Here is a 15,472-nt window from a genome sequence, read left to right on the forward strand (position 1 = left end):
TTAGGTCCCTCTAAAGTCTCACCTGAGCACATCAGTGCTCACAAATGTCCCTGTTGCTCAGAGCCCCTAACACTTCCCACGGGAACACTGGTAATACTCCACACAACAGCCTCAAAGCAAGATCAAGCCTGCAGTTCTGTGACCATATGAAGTACAGAGGGGGGCTGCCATTCCGGTGCCAGCAGTTTCTAGCTAACTCAACTTTCCAAAACGTATTGCTGTTCAATGCCAAAAATATGAACAATCGCAGCAAAGGTAAAAGGGCCTATAAAAACACGTCTCAACGTCTCACCGCTGTTAATCAGTAGCCTGGTAGTTCATTTTCTGAGATTATGAGGAATAATGTCCTGCCTTCCACAGTTAAGAGAAAATTAAAATATACAGAAAGGCTTTTGTATCTGCTGACCAAGCAAAAGACAACTTTTTCTCAGGCTACCCCGCTGACTCGTGTATCAACAGTTTGTCCCCCTGCCCCATGACTACATCTGACACCACCGCCCTGGCTTATATCACGAGTTGAAAAGTACTAGTCAGACTCCAAGATAAACTTGTCAATAGTGAGGTGCAGACATTCTTCCCTACCTGCTTGTGAGTGTCAGCTGTTTGTCTGGGAGCAGTCCCTTGAAAAGGTTTTACTAAAGGAGAAAGGGAAAGGGGGATGCAGAGGGCAATTCAAACAGAAAAGAGAAAAAAAAAAAAAACGCAGAGGGGAACCCCACAAAAACTGCAAAGAGGAGAGAAAAAAAAAAAAAGAAAAAAACAACACCCTGTCCCCATCAGGTCCTCCCAACAACCTTCTTTATCAGAGGTTCATTGTCAATCAATTAGCCAAGGCAGCAGGGGTCTGTAGGAAGGGGGGTAGCTTGAGAGACAATGGTCTGCCCTGTTGTATTACTATTTAATCACTTTTCCTAAATAAATAAAGCAGCCCTGAGGCGCTGTCATGTCAAGGGAATTTATAACAAAAAACCCTTCATTTTTCATTGGTCATTACTTTTCCTTCCCTCCCACCCCTGCAGGACTAGAGAGGGTTATTACTGTAGCCTTAAGTTCCATCTTTGTGTTGCTTGCCTTTGATTCCCACTCGGACCTTGCCACTTTCTGGCACTAATTTGTCAGGCCGAACAAAGGAGGGATTTGTACCTCCTGTAAGGTCTCAATTAGGAAAGGCTTCTGCTGTATTATGTGCCATTGGGACAGGACACAAAGACGGTAATTACAGGAATTTGCACTAAATGGCTGAAGAATTCACAGCAAAACTTTTCTTCCTCCCCCCTCCTCATCCTTTTCCAAGCTTACCCCTCCCAGTAGCCCTGGGGAAAACTGCTCTCAATGCCTGCAAGATGTAATTACCAACAGCAGGCCCCTTAGGTTAAACAGCAGCCCACGCAGGGGAACAGCACAAACTGCCTGCAGGGAGCAAGGTACAAGCACAGAGCCTCAGCTTGCTGGTGTGCCTCCAATGTCTCCTCAGCACAAACTTTTCTGAACCAGACAAGACTTCCCAGTTTCTCCCAGTTATAATTACAAGTATTCATTTCTTTGTGCTGTGGTAACAGCTAGAAGTTCCATCTGACTCTTAAAGACCAACTCTGAGGGTCTCTGGGCACACAGCAAAGGCATGCTCCCAAAATGCTGTGTATCCCGAGCCTCTGGTACAGGTAGTCCCACTGGCCTGCTTCTCACAGACTCATCACAATGTGTATTTTTCTGAACAAGCACTTTTGTTCGGTTCTGCAGACTAAAAGGAGCCCACACGAGCATTGGGAATGCCTAATGTATGTCAGGAAAAGACTCCATGCAACCCTAGCCCAGTCAGAGCACTTTATTTTTGTGGGGAACTCAAGTGTTCCATATTTGGGAGTGAAAATCCACTTTTTCCTACAGAAAAGTCTCCTCCTCTACCATATAAAGCAACACTAAAACCTATTTCACATTATAAACACAAACTGTGTTGTCATCCTGGGACCTGATCCTGTTGGAAATCATCCCTGGATCACTGGAAATGTCCATCTGAAACTCTCCTGAGCCTCAGTCAGAAGATGAAACAAAATGACAAAATCTTCCTCTACTGAGTTTTGAATGAACAGAAACAAGAAGAAAGGGGTAAAGTTTGAATATAATCTCGGAGACTGTCTTAAAAAGGAGCTGTTAATTCTGCAGTCTTCTTGGCTTTCACAAGGCCTGTCTGCTGGGTAACATAACAGGTTGGATCCATCCCAGGGATGCTTATTTGTCCCAGAACCCCCCTGCAGCTTTCATTCTCACAACTGTCTCTAAAGGTAAAACATCTCTGTTGTCTCTATTTTAGAGGTAGTAGATTTTTTTTAAGCTCTTAGGTACCCAGTGGAGTTCAGTTATTCTAGTACCTGGGCACCTTTAGTTTCAGCAGGAGTTTGGCACATAGAACAAGGAAAACAAGACATGAAGTCAGAGAGAGAGTTTGTAGCCAAGAACAGAATTAAAATCAGACAGAAGCCCCAAAGACATGACCAAACTGGTAACTGCAGTGAGGCCTACCTTCACCATGCTCCTGCTACCAAAGAAGTAGCGTACACTGTGGAGTGCTAAGCAGGAGGCACATATGCAGGTGACCACTATGGAGCTGCAAAACCAGATACACCCATAGCCAGCTCTGAGGGCACCTCCATGTTTCTGTGCCTCAGGTCTCCCTTGGCAGGGATTCAGGCCGGCCAGCTGGCCCGGGGCCTGCACAGACCCCCACCCAGAGTCATGTGTGGTTCCAGACCAACAGGAGACCCCCACATCACACAGCTCCCCACCCTGGGGCAAATGCAGCACCTTAGCAGCTTCCCTAACAAAAGAGGAAAACCCTCCTGAAAAGCTGTTTTCTGATGCAGCTGGCAGTATAACTAAACTTAGTCACAGAGCTCAATTTTGGCACAAGGTTCTCAAATTTGCTCCGCAAAGGTGCCTTTACTAAAGTAAAAGGACAATGAACTGCATTCACATGAGTTCCCTCTCTTTCCCTTTCACTCCCAAACAGGATAAAATCATGCTCTTGCCTAGGACTACAGTCAGCATTCAGATGATCTGAGATTTACAATTAGATGAAGAGGCTTAAGGTCATGTTTTCAACTTTGCTTCAGGAGAAGAACGGAGCAGGTAAGTTCATGCCTGAACCTCAGAGTATGTGTCTATAGAACGTGTTGCTAAAAGATATGGTATGTCAGGGAAAGCACAAGCATTGCTTGGAGAAGTGTCCCCAAAAGGTTCAGAACTGAAATGGAGTTCCAAAAACAAATTGAAGGAGACACAGTAATAAAAAGAAACACAACTGCTTGATGCTGGACACGTGTTCTATCCAGAATTCAGACCCCTTTAATTCTGGACCACCTTTCCAGACTCCTGAAGCAAGAAAACAGCTCAACTGCCCTGTAAAGAAGCCCTGGCCCACCTATGTATGTCATGCGTGCATGGTCTAACACTTCAGAACTCATCAAATGCTGATGAATCCCTGTATATCTTAGAGGTTTTTCTCCACATTTTAGAGAGCAAAGAAACATTAACATACCAAAGTGTCTATGGCTGCAGTAAGAGGCAGGAGCAGCTGTATGCTGCTAAAACAAATACAAGCTCTATCAATTGACTTTTTTTTCCCCTGCAGAAGGTGAGTGGGTGCAGATGCTGCAGTCTGGTTGCTTACCTGCACACTTGAAGCTCTGAACTGTGAGCCCTCTCTCTAGAGACAGCGTGGTCAGGATGCTCAGGAAGCTGGTGGTCACAGACTGGCGCTTACTCTTTCTAAAGTCATTTCCAAAGGGCCGACCTCCAGGTTTGTTCCGAAGCGTGACCTGCAGGTTCTGACCTAAACTTCTAGTGGCATTGGCTGCTGCTTTCAGTGCCTCCATCCACTCCAAGGCCCTCTGACGGGTCTCTGCTCGCAGGCGGAGGACATCTTGAGGAAAAATGACCTGAAAGCAAGAGTCACAGCCATCCTGAGTATCTGTCTGGACCGATAGGCACACATCGATATTGTAGCTCAGCAGAGGATCTTCATCAAGCCTACCCGGTTGGAATGCCATGAGATAAGACCTGTTCAAGACAAAAGTAAATGCCTTCCAGTTATTCTGGATGGTTAACCTGTAAAGAGTCCCTGATTTGAGAACATTTTGGTACTCTTTATTATTTTCAGTCAAATTCATGGACAGCAAAAGTTCCATGGGCTTCTCTACCAATCCATTTGTTTGAGGAAGGTCACTGCTATTGTCAGGCTTTGGCACATTCTCCAGTTTCTCCTGCTGTCTTGTGAAAGTAGACACAGAAGCACGCACCGCTTCCCAGAGTTTCCGTCCCCAGTCCAAAGCCTCCCATGGGGACTCTGCCTTCAGCTGTAGCTGAGAGCTGTCTGACAGGGCAGCATCCACCACCTTGGCTTCAATGCTACCAGTAACAGTGACCCTTTGAAAATGCATGAGCGGATACATGGTGGGAAAAGTCTGGTTGCCACTGCTGTCCAGGCAATACAGGTACAGCTTGTACGGGGAGAGCTCAGCATAGCAGCTTTGCCAGTAGCTGTCATTGTTTCTTCTAATTTCTAAGTATCCCTTCTTCAGAATATTTGGAAACGTTGTCTTGTGTTCTGGAGGAAACAAAAATAGAACATTACCATTAATTCTTTCATTTCACTTTGCTTACACATCTCTCCTGTTATGAACATATTCTGAGACTAAGATCATGGAAATAGCCTTAACTCAGTAGCCTGTAATTATCAAACACAAGCACTGACTACCGAAAATACAGCATTTCCTTCCCCAGAGATGCTAAAACACTTTACAGAAAGGGGATGGGGAAACAGTGACAGACACCAAGTAATTTTCCATGTCCGGCAGGGGGCAGCCCCGGCCTCACCTCATGGCCTCACCGGGCACTCCGCACCCAGCCTCACACCAGAGACGGCCATGGGCAGTGATTTTTTGGGGGCTTTTTGGCGTGACCTGGGACCAGGATGTTTTGTGTTGCTCTTTTTACCAGAAAGGAGTTATGTTGATTTATGAGAATCAGGCTTGGGGCAAGAAGTTGTGACCAAAACTGAAAAATAATAGGCTGTCCAGGCTCAAAGCCACATATATATATGTCTTGGTACTGCTGATGTTTGGATCGGACCCTTTCAAAAATCCTGGCCCAAGGCAAAGTCAAGGGGAGCTTGCTTTATCCTGAGAAAACCAGCCAGCATGGGCACCAAAGGAATACAAATTTAGGAGTTATCTAAAGCATTGCTGAGTTTTAAAACAGGTTTCAGTGCAAAATTTGTTCCAATCTGACACACCCTGCTTCAGCCACTGTCAACACTTGTGAGCATCGTTACTTGATGGTCTATGCAAGTTTTGTTGGTTCCTGTACAAATGCAGCAGAGTTCACTGTTACATTCTAATGCCAACATTTGGCATCCTGAAGCAACACAGGGAACAAACTCTTGCTCTATTTGGCTTATACTTCACCTTTCCAGTAACCTATGATGGGTCTTGGCTTTCAGTGGCAGAATTAAGAGGCAGATGATGAGGTTTCTGCCTCCGGTTGCCCATCTCCCTTGGAGGTTTCTGTTCCCAAAGCAGGAGCAAGGAAACCACTTGGGAACAGCTGCCTGGCACAATTAGGCCAAAAAAATACCCAGCATCAATTGACCTTAATGCAAAGTGTTAGGAACCACAGTGAGAAGGAGCTCCTTCACTAGCAGTTTGTACCCTCAGGCTGTGAGCTTTCAAAGAGTGATGGGGCAGGCAGCTGGAGGCAGAAAAAATTTTCAACATCTCAGCTTAACCACTTACCACTCAAGTTAACAGCCCACACTCCAACAAGTTTTAAACGTGATCACCTGAGAGTATGCCTAGTATGTCTTCAATGCAGAGCTCAGACAGCAGAAGCACCTGGGTTTGACAGAGGCCAAGATAATCCTGTATATAAAGTACTGCATCCCCACTGTTCTGGGCTTCCCAGGATGGCTGGCAAAACAAGTTCTCAGTAAAGACCAACTTTAAATGTTTATAAGGATTCAGTAAAAAAGCTTCAACCTTAATGAATATCCATGAGAATTAATTGGCTTAATATACTTAATGTGAGTATGCAAACCTAAGACAGTTAAAAATGAGGGAAGGATGCTACCTCCTATCTACACTAACAAAATAGGACACGCTTAGGTTTTGCTTTGCCAGCTCAGCCTCAGCTTCCCCACGTAACCCACATACTCTGAATGGAGATGGCGTTTAACACCGTGTTCAAAGCACTCTACACTTTACCTAGAAAGATTTTCTGCATATATGATAGAAGTCATAACAATTTTTAAAAAATCATTACTTTGGCACTGTCTGAAATGGTAGAAAACAATATAACTGTATCTTGCAGACATATGCTACTGGAGAATATTTCAGTTAGATATGAAAACTGAAAACCCAATCTAAAACTTAAAATGGTAGAGAAAAAGCACACTTTCATAACCCCAAATGGATACACGCGTACACGCACACACACTAAAAGAGAACCAATTTAGTTCACCATACATCTCTGGCCCTGACATTCATTAGTATTTCTGCGCTAACTCAAAAGCCATTAATTTCTCTGAAACCCACACTAATCCCTTTGTAGTGCAGATAATGGGCAGCCATTCTAGAGTCATCTTCCCTTTCTATTAATCCAATCAGGGAAGCAGCGCTTCTGCTTCTGCAGCTCCAACTGCAATCTCTCTCGCTTCCATCAAGTACAGATGACAGTTCAAGCTTCTCTGTAACAAGACAAATCGTAACCTTCCCCCAGCCACCCCTCCTTCATCTGCACACAGGTTTGCTTGTCTTTTGTTGAGTTACAGAAAGGCTATCTCTCCCTGCCTTTCACAGAGGCACTCCCTCTCCCTCCTTCATCCCACTCTTTCCCTCAAGCCCCTGTAAATCAGCTCCACTGGCTCTTGCCCTAACTGAGACAAAATCAGCAGCCAACTTGATTAACATTCAAATGCCTCCTATAGTTAATGTTAGGGCAGTAGATGCTGGCAGAGACAGGCACACACACCCCTTAAAGCCCTCTGCTCCTTTGTCACCTCCATGCACATTGTGCTAGGTAATACCTTGCTTTTTGGAGAGCAAATGCTACCACCTCTCCATCCACCTTCCAAACAAAAACTGCATTTCTTTTCCTCCCCAAGGAGACAGGAAGAGTAAATTGAGGAAGAGTTAAAGAAAAAAAAAAAAAAGAAGTGGAAATAATCACAGTAAATTGCCCATGTCTAAGCCATTTGGAGTTCCAATTTCAAGATAAGAGGGGGAAGGAGGCAGAAGGAAACAAAGAGAGACTCAGCAGCTGAGGACAGGGCAATAGGCTCCTCAGCATCTCTCCTCTTCTTTGGGAACTCCCACCTCATTCCAGCTGGGCACTCTGCGCCACGCACACATCTGCTGCTTTCCGTGTCTGGGAGCCTGAGAGGGAGCCCAAACGTTGTCTCAGCACACCCAGGAGATTTATGTTCCTGAACAACTGACCGTACTTGAGTCTCTGCTGGTAAGGCACAAAAACATGCCCTGCTCTGCACTACTGAAGCATTTCTGATTACAGCAACACCAAGGAAAAGAGCAGAAGCAGAGATGCTTGGTTTCTGAGGGACTTGCCTCTTACGTGGTACTGCTCTCTGGATTCTCTAATGCTTAGTATGAGATGAGCACAAGTTACAGAGCTTTTGTCAGTGGTCCTCCTCTCAGATTCCCATAGTACTCAGCAGATGCCTTTGTGACCTAAAATGCTCCCTCAGGTCACTGTGTTGCTGCATTACAAGCTCCATAGTTTTTAGAGATGGCACTGCCAGACATGGTTGGAGAGTACAACTGCAAAAACCTGTGGAAGACACCTTAAATATCAAAACACTTTTCTCCAACAATTTCTCAATTCAAACACAGTTTTAGCATGGCAGTCTCAGCCAGAGATACAAGCTAGGAAAGAGGCCTCCTGCAGGTGAAGTTGGCCAGCTCAGCTTACTTGTACTTTTTGTCTACCTCAATTTTGCACATCATTTCCCACACTCCCTCCTGTAAGCTGCAGCATTTCTCCCCATCAGGAAAACAATTCACTCTTTTCATCTTCCTTAGGCTTAGGGAAAGCAAAACATGCTTTGAAAATGTTGAATTTGGCAACTTCTTAATTTTAGATTTGTGCATTCGCTGGTGGGGTTGGCTTAGCTGTTCAGCAAAATACGCTGAATGAAGTGTCTAAAGATATGAATAAAAAACCTAGACAAATTATTATTTATATATTTCCTTTCAGGTGTGTTATTTTATGTTCTTTTAAACTATATGAAACTACTGAAGTGTACATGATCCCTACTGCCCAGCCACTCCATCCAAACCTTTTCGTTCCCCAGCAGTAAGTCAAACACTTGTGAAGTGCTTACTAAGTAGACCACCAGGACCCTGTGCCTACTGACACAGAGCCTGTGCTGGGGGGCAGTAAAGAAGGTGGTTGGATTCAGTCAAAGGGACAGAAAGGTGCAAGGCCAACCCTGAACAGCTCTGGAACGAACAGAAGTATATATAATGTGCAGAAAGAGATAGTTACCTACCACCAACTAGGAGATGCACAAAGCAGCAGCACTTGCAAAAGAAGTGAGAATATTAAATGAAAATGCATTTGCTGATCTTTGTATAAGTTCACTGAATTCAGCTTCAAAACGAAGAAGGGGGATAAAGTGATTGACAAAGCCATGAAAACAGGGTCGATTCACATTAGGGGAGTTAACTGACACCACTAAAGGAGAAGTCTTATATAGTGTAATAGCAACTAACCTGAAAATTCAGTTATGAAAGTCATCGCGACATGACTGGAAGCAATCAGCACTGCCCCAGGAGATGAAAACTCAGTTCATTAGCTTTACAGAGTGCTGTAACTCCAGAGCAAGAATCTGCACAGAACATAACCCTCCCAACCAGCATGGCCTCACAACCAAACTCATTGGTGCTGCTTGCTGCAACCCTCCTGCAGTGTGAAGTTCCTGACTGTACGCGAGCCCCTCCCATTGCCTCCCACTGCACTCCCCTCACCATGCCTCTGTGCCCTCGCATGGCCTCCCAGGCAGGGCAGGGGAGCCGGGCACGCTTCCCTCCATCTGACACAGCTGCCCAGCCTGGCCCCCTCTGCCACCGCTCTCCGCCAGCCCCCTGTGGCCCTTCCAGCTCGCAGGGTGCCCGTGCCCAAGAGGCAATCAGGTGTAAGCTGGAAGGGAACAACTGCAGCACACCCCGAGATAGCTGGCGGTGTTAGAGGAGAAGTATTATCTAGCAGATGAGATGAGGTGATCCAAATTACACTCCCATGTGAACCCATTCAAAGCACCTCACCTCTCTTTGTCCCTGTCACCCTCCCTATCTTTACTGTGTGGTTTATTTAAGCTGCAACCTCCTGGGAGAAGGGGCTGTCTCTTGCTAGATGGACTGACAGTCGCTGGCACTTATGGACCCAACTCAGTGGAGGGCATCCAACTACTTCCAACTGGCACTGGATTTCAAACAACAATTTTGCCTCCTCAAATCTTGAAAGGCTCCAAACCTCTGCAGTACAGCTAACTATTTCTCAACTACCTTTTAATGCTGAAAATAGATTGGCCACAGGGGGCACCGGCTCTCCAACTGGCTTGATACTTCTGGGATTATTTCCAAGTAGTTTGAGGCTTCCTGCTCTCCAGAGAGGAAGGTGCAGAAGTGTTGTTTCCGCACATCTGCCTCTCGGATGGCAGCACCATTATCTTCTGCACAATACCACACAGCTATAACGTTCTGCCATCCCGGTGGCAATTAGCAGCATATTGGTCTGCCCTGGCTGCGTGACTGCTACTTACCACTGACAAAAGATAGTGCTATACGAGTGGTTTTGCAAAACCACAAATGGCAATTAGACTTCAGAAACCTCCCTGAGAGACCAGTGAGGAGCTAGGCTTTACGCAGAGGGGCACTGTGAGGGCTCCGCAACTCCACAAGTCACACCTTCAACATCTCACACTGCTCAGGATCTCTGACCACTTTCGCCTCTGCAGCAGCTCCGTTACCTACCACAACACCTCACTGTTCCAAATAACTGTCTTTGCAGCTCCTTCCTGAGGAGGTGAAAAGATGTGAAGAGAGGGAAAAAATGGTAAATCAGTCAGCAGAGAGAAACAAGTGAAATCCTGGCCCCAATCGGAGTCGACTTTCACCTTGTTAACCAGTTCTAGAGCAGTCACCTTTCTCTGACATGCCTCTTTTGCCATGCCACAGCGCTGCAACCAATCCATACATGCAGCATGCTGGCAAAGCATACTGCTGAAATCAATGGGGCTGGCTGAATATGGGCAAAGCTCCTTGTTGGTGAAAGTTCTGCAGTTCCCTGAGCTCACACGCATGGCAGGCACACCAAGCAGCTACCCAGGAAAAATACTGTAGCACCCACACTCTTAGGAGTGGTTGTGTTTGAATGAAAACATCCACATGACTGTCAAAGATAACTGCTCACACATTGTGTTTTAATGATCTAAGCAAGCTTTCGCAGGATACTACAGAAGCAGTATTCTCCCTTTGTTTGCCAGGCCACATGCCCAGAAACACAAAAGCCTGCCTTGAATTTGCTTACAACTTTCTTCTTTGCTAGCTCCACTTACTGCTTGACACTGGTCTGTAGTACAAACAGCGCTCGTTTCTAGTATACTAGCTGTTTTGCCAGCAGGCCTTAGAGATACAGACCCAAAAGGCACAGCTTCTTTTCAGAGCCTTTTCTTTCACAGCACATGGAAAGGATCCAGTTTCATTTTATTTGTATTATGAAAAAGCAAGCAGCAGGAACAGATAAGCTCATAGAAATAAATATACTATGAAGATAAAAAAAATAATTGTGAAGAGCTAATCTATGCAGCAACTCAGCCAGCCCAGAAGGACTGGGAGACCTCTGCAGGCTCTAGAGGAAAGTCCTTTACCACAGTGAGGACTGAAAGGAGTGGCTGGAAATTGCTCTCAGTACCTCATATGCATTGGCTTAATCTGCATTAAAGCCCTGGAAAGGGATACCTCCACAGGCTGAGGCCATTAGGACTCTTTCAACTACTGCGACAGCTTTTAGCCAACCTTAAAATACATTTTTGGTCTCCTGTGGAGAATAATTACCAGTCCTGGATACAAATACCTGCAACACCTACTTTCTTGGCTTTGTTTTTCTGTTTTCAGCTCAGCTAGCAGTAGCAGCAAACTACGGCAAGCTCTCTAGTAAACACAGAGGGGAGAAATACCACAGCTACCTTCTAAACCCTGCACAGCAGCTGAACAGAACAGGTCAAGGAAAACAGACTAAAAGAGTTCATTTTCAGAGCACAGTCCTCCTTCCTCAAAGCAGGTACCACCACCCTTGAACCATCCCATGCAAAAAGGCTCTTGGAGGGAAATATAACAAGCACTGACAAATACCTTGGACCGTTGCAAACAGCAGAAAAGGGTGGGCTGAGCATCTTAGAGGTACTGAGTGCTGCTGGGCTACAGGAGGGTCCTGGCAGAAGTTCTTCAGCCACCCCTACTAATCCCTTTCCCGCCCTTGCTCAGTTCACCTCCAAGATCCCAGAACTCTACCCTACTGGGTCTCCTCTACAAAAAAAAGCCATTTTGAAGAGACCTGTGCTGCTGACAACTTTGAGCCCAGCAATGTGACTATGCAAGTCACCATGTGTACGGAGAAGGGGTGTAATTTGCTTTGCCCTGGAAAGAGGTGTCAGGGAACACATTCTGCATGCAGAACAGAGCCCCCACTCTACATGAAGCAAAATCTCTCCCTAAACAAAAATAGCAGCAGGTATGCATCCCTTGCACACAAAAGCACCTACCTTCCTTTGGGTTACAGAAACTATGCCCCAACATAACACGACAACCAACAGCTTTGTGTGTGTATACATATGTACTACATATACATTTGTATTTTTATCTACAAACATATCCACAAACACCCACTTAAGCACCTGCTTTTCATGCCCCCAAACAGCTGACTTACCTGGAAAACCTAACCTAAAAGCAGCCTACCTGTTCATAACCGGAGTCATTCCACCACTTGTTTCCCCCGCCCCATGCTTTCACAACCCTTTTGGTTTTAGAAATTCCTTTGTTAAGCCATGCCTTTATTTATATTATAAAACCTTTGTGGCACTGTTTTTCCTTTCTGTGCCCAATTCACTGCTAGTATCTACAAAATAAATCATAGAGACAGAGACAGTGCTTCAGTGTTTCTGAAGCTCTGAGCACAACCTCTTCCAGTGTGCTGCTTGAGAAAGGGAAAGCAAAAACTGTAACTTGGTGAAACACCATGCCATACGGCTCACTGGAGATGCCTGCCTCAATGTGACAACAAGACTTCCTGCACCCCATACAAGCTGGCAGAGAAGCCTTAATATTGACGAGCACAAATAGCATGCTTGAGTTTTTGTTAATTGTTTATGGACTGAATAGGCTGCATTTCTTAAAGAAACACAGCAGCGATCTCAGGCCTCACAGTAAAGCTTTGTATACCCTCTTTTTAATGGCCGCTCATTGATTTCTTTATAAAAACTGACTTTGTTTGCATTTGCCATTCTCCCACTAGTTTTAGCATTCAAAGTTTTTTTAGTATAGGAAAATCAGGTAAGAAAACTATTATAAATGCAAACAAATGATTTCTTCCTGAGTCATAATAAATGAAGTAGGAGCAAAAAGTAAAACAAGCTTAGTTTTTCAAACCATCAAAGGAACAGAAGTCAAGATTGTTTTAAAAAATGATCATTAACCAGACAAATAGCTAGAACTGTATCAAAGATATGAGAGCCACGCTAATTTCTATCATTTTAAAAGCTAGCTCAGAGGGGTTTTTGTTTAGTTGCTTTTAAACAAGCAGCTTCCCTTTCAAGATAAATATTAAATCCAAATAGAGAAGCCTTCACATCGACAGAAACAATAAAGCATCTGTACAAACCTGTGTTTCCTTGGATGTCCTCTCCCTTGGTTAATGCCAGGTAAGAGAGCAGAGCACAGTTATTGTCCTGACCAGGCAGAGGTGGTTGCTGCAGAGAGGTGCCTGTGAAGACCATTCCCCAATTCACATGGCTGATATCGGAGCGCGACCTGTTGTGCCCTGGCTTGAACTTGGAGGATTCTTCATTCTGCACCAGGATGTCGTTCACTGAGCGAGGCCTGTCTCTCCTCCGCTGGCAGATATTGAAGATGTTAAAAGCTGCAGTCTCCCCTTCCCCTGCCCAAGCAAGGCTGTCAGCAACTGTTCCCCTCTGCACCAAGCGCTGCTCTTTGGCAGGGAACGCTGTCTGAGCTTTGGTTTCCAACAGGCCATTTTTGCAGTGATCCCAGATGAGGTTACTTTTGGCTAAGGAGGTGACGTTCCTCAGATTCCTGCTTTCTGTTATCTGATCAAATACCTCGTGCCCAACCAGCTCAGGAACCTCCTGCACACCGTACACCTCAGAGGGCTGAACGATCTTTTCAAGCTTAGTATCAAAACTATTGAAAAAGTCTTCAGTCACTTCCAAGGCAGGGCTAATGTCATCAACTTCAAGAGCCTCCATATCCTGGGCTGCCAAGGGGGACAAGGGAAAGAGCTGCTTCACCCCCGCCCTTGGCACACTTAGAGATTAACAAAGACATGCACCAACCACGATCCTTTGTGGTGGAACGGAACCAAACCAACCCTTGTCTTCAGATGCGAGACTTAACATCTTCTGATCGAGTTGGCTATAGTCACTCTATGAAGTAACCTCATCGTGACAGCAGGTTACCTGTAAAGCAAAGCAAAGCATCATGTCAGTACAGGCCTTTTCCCAGATAACTGTGTTTAACTGCACCACTCTTTCCAAAGTCACAGTGTTTTATGTCTTCTTAAACTGGAGCCTGCAGAGAGCAGGGTGGGGCACCAAATAAAGAGGACCCAAAGCAACACAAGTGACTAACCAAGCTGCAGAGATCTTCACTGGGAGGCAGTAGTGACTAACACTGAAAACACAACCACCTAGGGAATGCTTAGGATAGGCTGCTATGAGGCTGCAAGAAAAAGTTGGTAGAAGAAGGGTAGCAAAATAAAGCAACAGATCTCAAATACTTTGCCTTTTTCTCCTAGATTGCTTGCACTCCTGCTTTTAGGAGACTGGCATTAGCTTTGCAGCTGCTACTTTGCTACTTTGCTGCATGAACAGATTGATTTATTAGATATCACAATGCTAATAGGCTGCTGCAGACCAATGTGTGAGTGCTGCACATTTCTCTCTAGAATATTGCTGGGAACCTGTGTGAAATAGTGCAGCACACTAGGTCCCAGAAAGACAGTGCATCCTATGAGCAAAACAAAATACACCATAAACCATACTGTCATAAATCTGTCAATCTTTACTTCCAAGCAGCTGACTTGGTAAAACATAATAGAGAAGGGTTTTAAGGCTGGAACTATTGCAGAACTGTACTGACCCACCTGAGCTCACTCCAAGAAGGAAGGGAGGGTTATTGCACTCCCTGTGGTGCAATAAGGGGGTGTCTCATTGCCAATTTCTGTCTCACCAAGCCTGTTGCCTTTCAACCTCTCCCTCTTGAAGCTCCATCCACAGCGCTGCCATGCCCAAGGGATGTGCGGGGTAGGTGCGTTTAAACTGGGGAAACCAAATACACGCACATTCTTGGCACCTGGGTGCCAGTGGGAGAACAGCTCTCATGGCTGTTAGAAGAAACTACAGCACGTAGAGCCTGTGCAAGCAGTGCAGTCTGAAGTCAAGGAGGTCTATGTCCCAGTTTTGACCACATCAGCTCAAGTCCTAGAAGCAGCAAAGCTGCATTAGCTCAGAGCTAGATGCACACACTCTTAACAGAATTAATTAGCCTGGACAGGACTGATAATTAGCAGCTCATTAGCTTGTGAATGATGCTGAAGTGTTACCAAAACCCATAAAGATTTACACCCAGCAGGAAAAAACATCTATTAAACAGCATCAAACATACATAATGCTTTTTTTTTTTTTTTTTTCCTAATCCAGAACAGTCTGTTTGCTTTGCCCTAACTTAAATTAGCGAAGTTGTTTAAATAGGCACTCCTTCCTAAAACAGGCCAGCGGGAGGAAGGAGACCAGCACTCCCAAAAAGGAGGGGCTACAGAGTCCCGGAGCACAAAACTCAAAGCCCCTCCACAATCATCTGGTGGCTTCCTCCCATCCCTGCTTCTCCTGTGGCCAGCCACAACATGCTCGTGTTCAAAAGTAGCAGCTTGCCCCCCTTTGAAACAGATCAGCAGTTCAGACCATGATCTCTCTAAATACATTCCAAGTAAATAATTCAATAAATAAATAAATAAATAACCACATACACAACTCTGGAAGCTTGAAGGCTTTACTTACACTGGGATCTTCCTCCCTTTATCTCTTTGCAAGGATTTACATCACTAGTCTCACAGCAAACCAGGATGAGGCTCAGCTTCAACAAGCAGATGTAGAGTGAGACACACCAGA

At 45.2% G+C, this 15,472-nt stretch overlaps 1 protein-coding gene across 1 annotated transcript in view; it reads right to left on the reverse strand.

Annotated features, from left to right (window-relative positions):
* The window catches only part of PLEKHM3 (pleckstrin homology domain containing M3), a 79,093-nt gene extending 65,539 nt beyond the window's left edge, over window positions 1-13,554 (reverse strand). The window contains exons 1-2 of the mRNA XM_027461056.3: window positions 12,949-13,554; window positions 3,668-4,603 (exon numbers count right to left, since the gene is read on the reverse strand). Coding sequence (XP_027316857.3) covers window positions 3,668-4,603; window positions 12,949-13,552 — 1,540 coding nt within the window. The 5' untranslated portion in view covers window positions 13,553-13,554. The remainder of the gene's footprint in view (window positions 1-3,667; window positions 4,604-12,948) is intronic.
* Between the last annotated feature and the right edge of the window lie 1,918 nt (window positions 13,555-15,472).

Source organism: Anas platyrhynchos, chromosome 7, assembly GCF_047663525.1.
Source record: "Anas platyrhynchos isolate ZD024472 breed Pekin duck chromosome 7, IASCAAS_PekinDuck_T2T, whole genome shotgun sequence".
NCBI lineage: Eukaryota > Metazoa > Chordata > Aves > Anseriformes > Anatidae > Anas > Anas platyrhynchos.